General features: G+C 57.0%; 1 protein-coding gene across 1 annotated transcript; it reads left to right on the top strand.

The window, feature by feature from the left end:
- Window positions 1–3,830: 3,830 nt before the first annotated feature.
- On the top strand, window positions 3,831–8,896 carry IL4I1 (interleukin 4 induced 1; the record flags this gene model as incomplete). Its single annotated transcript, XM_081119028.1, has 6 exons — window positions 3,831–4,094; window positions 4,730–4,842; window positions 5,326–5,527; window positions 6,984–7,052; window positions 7,382–7,518; window positions 7,946–8,896. 6 exons carry the CDS (start codon window positions 3,831–3,833, stop codon window positions 8,883–8,885), a joined length of 1,725 nt encoding a protein of 574 aa, XP_080975154.1. The 3' UTR covers window positions 8,886–8,896.
- Window positions 8,897–9,003: the final 107 nt, after the last annotated feature.

Raw genomic sequence — 9,003 nt, forward strand, 5'->3', positions numbered from 1 at the left:
TAGACTCATGAAGTGGTAGGAGCCAGCTCCAGCACACCACTGCTCGCTCAAAACTGTCCAGGAGCTTTAAGAGCCTGCTCTCAGACTCCGGGCAGCAGCTGAGGACTCCCCAGGAACAAAACCCCTCACCCTCAGAAGCGAGCTCTGCTTCTGGACACTGGCCAGCCCCCGGCCAGGTTGAACTGTCCAAGCTGCCCCTGTGCCTGCGCACAGCTCTCACCTTGGCAGTGAATGAACAGTGAGTCACCTGGGCACTGCCACAGAGGCAGACCCCAGACCTGGTTGCTGCTTTGCCAGGCTCAGGTCTCACAACCTCCTGGTTCTAAGGACAGACCCCAAATCCACAGAACTGAAAGTGACACTTATTGACAAAGACATTCAATAAGCTCTTAATTGAATCTTTTTGTTGTTAATCCTTACCTGAGGATATTTTTCCATTGATTTTAAGAGAGTAGAAGGGAGGGAGAGGGTCAATGTGAGAGAGACACATTGGTTGGTTGCCTCTGCACGAGCCCAGCTGGCCAGGGATTGTACCTGCAACCCAGGCACATGCCCTTAATTGGGAATTGAACCTGTGACCCTTCAGTGTTCCTGCTGACACTCACTGCTGAGACACCGGCCAGGCCTTTTACTCGGTTCTTGATTCAAACAAACCAATTGTTAAAAAAAAATTTTGAGGCATTCAGGGAAATGTGGACATTGATTTAATGCCATTTGAAATGTGATAATGCTATTGTAGTTTGATTTCTTTTAAGTAAGTTCTTATCTTTTAGAGTAGACATTGGCAAACTAAGGCCCCACTTCCTGTGTTTGTAAGTAAAGTTTTATTGGAACACAGCCACACCCACTCATTCATATATTGTGGCTGCTTGGAGGGCAGAGTTGAATAGGTGAAAGGAGACTATGGCCCAAAAGGCTTCAAATATTTACAAGCCTCAAATTATACAGAAAAAGTTTGCCAACCCCTGTTTTATAGAAACATCCTGAAGTATTTAACTACAAAATAATCATATGTCCAGGATTTGCTTTAAAAGAATTCAGTGGGGGAGGGAGGAAATGTAAGTGAAACAAGATGGGCTCTGAGGCAACGAATGCACCTAGGTTCATCATCCCAGTCTCTGTTTTTATGTATGCTTGAAATTTTCCATAAGCATTTGAGAAGGGAGGGCCTGCCCTCCACAATCTCCCAATCGTTCTGACCCCACACCAGGACTCTGGCACCTCTGGTCTAACAAGGGGATCAGGACAAAGCCACAACTATTCGCCCGGATGATGACTTCTGTCTCAGGCTAACCAAAAAGGTCATGGGAGCTGAGAGAGTCCCCCAGAGCCAGCCATGCAGTGAGTGTCCCCTCCCACCTCCCTGCACCGCCCTGGGGCCTGGGGGTTTGGAAACAGGAACAAGGGGCAGGAGGGCTCCAAGGGAAGGATGCCCCTGTCCAGGGATCAGGGCATCAGTAAGTCTGTCCTCTGCCCACTGCACCCCTCTTCTATCCAGGTCTGGGCCCCTAACTTCTGCCTAGGACCCTGGGCATCCCCTGGGAAGACCCTACCACTTTCTGAGACTCAGTAAAATTTTTAATACCCATCACTCAGGGTCTTTGGGGCAACTCAGAGAAAAGAATACACATAAGGCACTTGCCATGTCCCTCACACATCTGTGTGGCCACCATTGCCACTAGCTGCCCAGATGGGCCCCAGAGGCCCCCAGTACCTGGGCCAGGTCTCTGCTTCAGACTTGACCTGAACCCCATTAGAATCATCCTTGTGGTGCTAGAAGCAAACCAAATACAGTAGGATTTTCTTCCTAAAGACGATTTTTGTCTGGAAGGACTGACATTGTTTTCTAGAAACTCCATCATAAAACCAGACTATCCCAAAATTAACTGAGGCAAACATACTCTATTTGGTGGGAAACCCAGGTCTTTCTACCCATCTGCCCCACCCCTGATTCTCACAGTGTGTCTATAGCTCCTACCCACAAGCTTAGGAAACCTAATCCAAATCCTTTTCTTTCTCACCTGTTCCACCTTAATCCATACCCTAAATTTAACCCTGACACCAGTCTCCTCAGTATTACTGGGAATGGCTCTGGGAGGTCTGGTTACTTCCACCAAAGCATTCCAAATGACTCATGATCTCCTGTTCTCAAAACAACTTCCATTATGTGGCCTTCCTGCCCACCTTACCCAGGTCTCCGTCCTGACCATATCTGGTCACTCTTGAGAGTTCCACCCAACATCAGCCTAACCCCAGAAACAGTTGGCAATGTCTGGAGATATGTGTGGTTGTCACAGCTTGAGGGGCAAATGTCACTGGCATCTAGTTGCTAGAGGCCAATGATGCTACTCAGCACCCTACAGTGCACAGGGCAACACCCACAAAGATGTCCCCAAATGGCAATGGTGTCGGGGTGGAGCGACCCTGCCCTGGCCCCTTCCCTCATCCACGAGCCTGAGCTGTGGCTGATCTCTGTGGTTAAGAACAGGGCTGGAGCTAAGCTACTAGGATCGAACACAGGCTCTGCCTCTTCTTAGTGGGCGACCTTCTGGGCCTAAGTTTTGTACACTGTAAAGTGGGGCAACTGAGTCCCCCCCTTGTCAAGTTCCTGGAGTAAATGAAGATGAATGTGTGAAGGATCTGGCACACCCTGGCTAGTATGGCTCAGTTGGTTAGAACATCTTTTTTTTTCTTTTTTCTTTTTTTTTAATGTTTTTATTGATTTTAGAGAGAGAGGAAGGGAGAGGGAGAGAGAGAAACAATGATGTACGCACCCTGACCCGGGAAAGAGCCCACAACCTGAGCTTGTGCCCTGATGGAATCAAACTGGGGACCTGTCAGTGCTTCACCAGCCTGGGCCCGTGTGGGGACTCCTTATAGCTGGGTCATCTTGTTCTCACTGCCTGCCACCTGCCCCTCAAGAGAAAAGTGCCCCAGAGACAGGAGTGGCAAAGACCAAAGGCAGAGAGGCAGAAGCCCCTGGGGCCCTTCCGAGGTGCCCCTGACGCTCGAGGCTGAGCTGAACCCCAGTGTTCTCCAAGTGGGGATGGCAGGGCTGGGGTGAGGGGCACTCAGGTCCCTTCCGGCATCCCCCATGGCAGCTGCCATTTCCTGAGGAGCAGGTTCTGGTATTGACCAGGTGCTGGTCACAGGCCTCACCTGCATTCATGGCCTCACCCTCCCACTCACAGCTGTAGACGAGCCACAGAGGGGAGGGTGCTTGCCCAAAGTCCCAGCTGGGAGGCGCCCGGCGCAGGCCTCAGGCGGCTGGCCCATGGTCCTGCCTCTGACCACTGTGCCACTGCCCGTGTGAGTCCCACTGTGGTGCCCAGTTCATGGAGTGGGAGAAGGAGAGATGGTGCAGAGTGGCCCTGGGGGAGGGGACAGAGGAGAGAGAGAGTGCTGCTGTCCTAGGACAGCCAAGGTTCACAGGAGGCTGGGAGAGACGGGGACCCACAGAAATGGAGACAGGGAGCTGTGGGGAGAGGAGAGACAGAGAGGAGGTGAGAAAAAGGGAACAGAGAAGAGAGACAAGGAGCGGGGATGGGGAGAGGGGTACAGGGACGGAGGAGAGAAGGGCAGACAGGTGAGCACAGAATAGGAGACTTCGGGACCAGGATCAGGGGACGTGGCCATAGGGGAGAAGGCTGAGGTAGGTGCTGGGCAGCCCCACAAGGAGTTACACTGGGGTGGGACTCAGGACCCTGTCGCAGTGGCCCTTGCTTCCTCTCCAACCCAGACACCACCTCCCAGTGAGAGTCATGGCCTCGTTGGGTAAGCCAAGCAGGGGCCCTAGGGGGTGGGGGCAGAACCTGCTCTTCTCCCCCCACATGTCCACTGGCCTGTCCTCCCCAGCCTGGCGCCTGCTTGCCGTGGTCCCCATTCTCCTTGGCCTGCTGGCCTCCCTCGAGTGGAAGACTGTCCACAGCCAGGACCCCTTTGAGAGGTGCATGCACGACTCAGACTATGAGCAGCTGCTCAAGGTTGTGACCTTGGGCCTTAACCGGACCCTAAAGCCCCAGAAGGTGATCGTGGTTGGTGCTGGTGTGGCTGGACTGGTGGCCGCCAAGGTGCTCAGTGATGCAGGACACAAGGTGAGAAGTGCTGCTTGCAGTCTGCTTTGAGCCTTTCCTGCTGCCTCTGAGGGACTTGGCCATGTCCCTGTGGAGGGTGGGGATGGTGGGGGATGGGGAGAGGGAGCTATGCTTCCCCTGGGGTCTGGAAGTGAGGCCTGAAACTCCTGCTCTACCTTGAGGAGAGTGTGGGCTGCACTGGGAGAGGCCTTCCACTCTCTGCTCTACTCTTTCTCATCCTGAAGGGAAGTCCCTGGAAACCTCCAAACTTCTGGGGGGAATTTGTATTGGTGGAGATGGACACTTAGCCCAAGGGGTAGTGACCCCTGAGGTCTCACTACTGTTGGTCTCACTGAAATCCAAGAATGAGAATTGGACCAGGCCAGGGGCTTCTTTGTAAATGGGAAATTTCCCCCTCCCTGAGCTCGGAAGTCCCTCTTTAATCTGGCCCGCAATCTTCCTGCTGCAGCCTGGAAGTTGTCATGTTGCACGCGCTCACTGTGACATTGTTCTCCCACCAGTCCCACCCACCTCCCTGTAAAGAAAGGGATCCTTGTCTCATCTAGGTCTGTGCTGCTGTGGGGATGGAAGGTCAGGGGCTGGCATGGGTGGGCCTAAGGATCAGTGAGAGGAGCTCAATGCCCCCCATCCCTCAGGTCACCATCCTGGAAGCAGACAACAGGATTGGGGGCCGCATCCTCACCAACCGGGACGAGAAGACGGGCTGGATTGCGGAGCTGGGAGCCATGCGCATGCCCATCTCGCACAGGTGAGGCTTAACCTGGCGCCAAGTGGGCCCCTGCTCTGAGCCCAGACTCCACCAGAGACCCAGCGTCCAGCTTTGTTATTTTCCTAATCCCAGCCTCACCACTGTACCCCTGAAGTGCTTAAGCCACCAAGTCCAGGTATACCCCTAGCTAGTCCCACCCAGCGCCTCAGGACCCCCAGCTCTGCCTCCCCTGACCTTGGTCCCTTCCCCATCCCAAGCCTCCATCCAACCCCAGTGAAAGCCAACACCCGCTCCCAGCCCAATCCTACACCCGGACTGCCCTCAGCCTTCCAACCTTGATCCCATTTCACTCCTTCCCCCAGCACTGATGACCCCAAATCTAGCCCCATTCCAGCCTCATGCCCATCCCCAAACCCCATCCCTGGCTGCCCTACCCACTTTCTTCTGTTCTTCAAGCCCCACCGGGAGAGGGAACCCCAACTCCCCCTGACAGACCCGCCCCAGTCTTGTCTGCTCCCTCAGGATCCTCCACGAGCTCTGCAAGAGCCTGGGACTCAACCTGACCAAATTCACCCAGTATGACGAGAACGCATGGACCCAGGTGGGCGACACAAAGCTGCGGAACTACGTGGTGGAGAAGATGCCGGAGAAGCTGGGCTACGAACTGAGTCCCCAGGAGAAGGGCCACGCGCCTGAGGAGATCTACCAAATGGCTCTCAACAAGGTGGGCACACCCCCCGGTCCTGCAGCCCTGGCCTCCCCACTGCTGCCCCCTGCCCCTCGCCTTCCCCTGGCCTGGCTTTCCTTCTCTCCCTCATGCCTCTGGTCTCCAACCACCACCTCTTCCATATTTAGTTTCACCACAAACTCTGCCAATCCCCAGAGCTCCATCAGCCTTTGGTCTCTGATCCCCTTGTCACCCATCCACTGTCCTGGACAACCTCATCTTTCTACATCTTTGGCTTAAACTTTGATCTGCAGGCACGTCTTCCAAATCCATCCCTTGAGACCCACACCTACATCCATCTCCCCTGGCCACCCCTAGGACCCTGATACTGAGCTCAGTATCTTCCCCTAAACCCTCTCATACCCCTTGGTTCACCATGTCACAACAGCTGGGCCCCAGCTCAGGCCTCATCCTCCCCCCTGGATCCTGCCTGCTCTGCCTGGAAGACCCCTTTCCCTTTCCCACCCAGGGAACCCTTGAGGGCAAGAACCAGCTCCAATGTCCCCTCTTCTAGGAAGCCTTCCCTGATGCCCTCAGGGAGGAGCCAGCCTCCCCCTTCTCTGGCAGCTCCTAATTGTCCATCTCCTCTTCTGGATGAGGGTGGGCACTGAGTTCAGGCCATTTCTGTGTTGGCCTAAAGAAACTCGAGGTGAATGGTGTGTGCGTGCGTGAGTGAGTGAAGGGCACATCCTTCAGGGAGTTCCGTGGCCACACTGGGAAGCCAGGTGGATAAAGAAGGGGCTAAAATCAGAGAGGGCAGGGAGGAGACGAGGCTGGAGCAGAGTGGTGAAGGATGGCCGCTGGTGCCGGGATTAGCCAGGACATGTGCAGGCTGTGGAGGTGGAGGAGAGCTGGGGGTGGTCTGGGAACTGGATATTGTCCTTAGAACTGGAGCTTCCTTAAGAGATAGTGATCGAGGGGAAGGCAGGGGCCTCGGGTGCCAGGCCGAGGGCCTGGAACTCTGGCTACAGGTGCTGGGGAGCTGTGGGAGAACTACAGGCAGGGGAGGGACTGGTGAGTAAACCCCCTCAGCAGTCACGCTGGGCAGAAGGAACTCCGCTTCAGTCTGTGCTCACAATGATCCAGGAGAGAGTTACTGGGCCCCAGAATGACAGGGCATTGAGACAGACACAGTCCCTGCCTACCCGGAGCTCACAGCCCAGGACAGGCAGACGCAGGCGAAATAGTGCCGACTGGGATGAGCGTTCCAGTGCCCAGGTAGCAGGGGATGGGTGGCAGGAATGACTCAGGAAGGCTTCCCAGAGAGGTAATATCTGAGCAGCAGTGGAGGGCGAGGCTGAGGGCACAGCATGGCCAAAAGCCTGGCAGCGTGAACAGAGTGGTGATTGGCCAGCCACAGGCAGGGGCAGGAAGAGGACCTAGGTTTGGACCCCAGACCCTGCCTCCGCCTTCGTGTCCCACAGCCCCACACTCTCTGCTTGTTCCACTGCAGGCCCGTGAAGATCTCAAGTCACTGGGCTGCCAAAAGGCCATGAAGAAGTTTGACAGGCACACACTCCTGGTGAGTGGGGGCCTTGGTGTCCCTTTCTGAGACCAGGGCCAGGAGGGTGCCCATGGGCTTTCACCCTGGAACCAGAGACCAAGCCCTGACGTAGCCTCCCTGCCTCAATACGGGGCTGGACATGCCCCCTCTGTGGGCTTCAATTTTCTCATCTTTCACAAGAGGAGGGGGGATGGGATCAGTAAGGTCCAGGGAACCTACTGAGGTCTCCATGGTGTCTGTAATGGGGAGGCTCAGCTGGGGAGGGACCCTGCAGGAGTGGGGACAGAAGTGGCAGGTGCAACCTCCCTGGGCCCTGACCTGGGCCTGCACCTGCACCTGTCCCCCAGGAATACCTCCTCAGGGAGGGGAACCTGAGCCAGCCGGCTGTGCAGCTCTTGGGAGACGTGTTGTCCAAGGATGGCTTCTTCCATCTCAGCTTTGCGGAGGCCCTGCGGGCCCACAATAGCGTCAGCGATCGCCTCCGGTGAGGGGCGGCGCCTGCGGGGCCATTGGGGGAGTAACAGAGTGGTGGGGGCCTCCGAAATTGGGCTGGCGAGAAGGGCGCAGCTTGTAGGGAAGGGGCCAAACCGGTCTGTCGGTCTGGGGCTGGCCACACTCCCCCCACATGCCGGGTTTCTGGAGGAAATGGGTAAGAAAGGTTCCCGGGGAGCCCTGCGTGGTCCGGCACAGAAGAGGAGGGTTCCTGGGCCACACAATTCTCTGCTTCCCAGTCCAAGGTCGTCAGGGGGGCTTCAGGGTGTGGTGGGTGAGCGGGTGTTGTTTGCAGCTATTATGGGCAGTAATAGAATGTGATTAGAGGGCTCCGGGCGGGTGGAAACTGGCACAGGCACCAAGGAGCGCGCAGGGCGCGGCCCGCGAGCCCGGGTCACGCTCCTGTCCCCCTCCCCCAGGTTCAGCCGCATCGTGGGCGGCTGGGACCTGCTGCCGCGCGCGCTGCTGAGCTCGCTGTCGGTGCCTATGCAGCTGCGCACTCCTGTCGGGGGCATAACGCAGGAGGTGCGCGAGGTGCGGGTGCACATAGGGACCTCGCATCGGACCCGGAACGCGAAGACCATGTCCGCTGACGTGGTGCTGCTGACTGCGAGCGGGCCGGCGCTGCAGCGCATGAAGTTCTCGCCCCCGCTGCCCCGCCAGTGGCAGGAGGCACTGCACGAGCTGCACTACGTACCAGCCACCAAGGTGTTCCTGAGCTTCCGCCGGCCCTTCTGGCACGACGAGCACATCCAGGGCGGCCACTCGACCACGGACCGCCCCTCGCGCGTGATCCTCTACTCGCCGCCGGGGGAGGGCGCGCTGCTGCTGGCCTCGTACACATGGTCCGATGCGTCGGCCTCGTTCGCGGGCCTGAGCACTGAAGACTCGCTGCAGTTGGCACTGGATGATGTGGCCGCGCTGCACGGGCCCATAGTGTACCGGCTCTGGGATGGCAGCGGCCTCGTCAAGCGCTGGGGGGAGGATCCGCACAGCCAGGGCGGCTTCGTGGTGCAGCCACCTACGCTCTGGCAAGACAAGGATGGCCGGCAGGAATTCAGCTGGGCGGAACCCTTTGATCGCATCTACTTTGCTGGGGAGCACACTGCCTTCCCACATGGCTGGGTGGAGACGGCGGTCAAGTCAGCGCTGCGGGCCGCCGTGCGGATCAATGACCAGAGCCACAGCCAGATCAACAACGGGGATAAAGCTCTGCACCCGGTGGAGCCCAATGAGGTGTCGGAGGCACCTGTGGACTGCCAGCCCCAGTGCAAGTCTGTAAAGGGGGAGACCACCTGCATCCCAACCGTACCCATGCCAAGCACTCCAGGGGCGACCAGCCAGACGACTGAGTATTAAAGTATTTTCAGAAAAAGCCTTGTGGTCCTGCCCCTTCCCTGGCTCATATGTCTCCCCAATTTGCTTGGAGCAAAGCCATTAGCCCTCATGGTAGAAGGGGCTATGCCTTTCCTGGAGC

Source organism: Miniopterus schreibersii, assembly GCF_964146895.1.
Source record: "Miniopterus schreibersii genome assembly, chromosome: 18".
Lineage (NCBI taxonomy): Eukaryota > Metazoa > Chordata > Mammalia > Chiroptera > Miniopteridae > Miniopterus > Miniopterus schreibersii.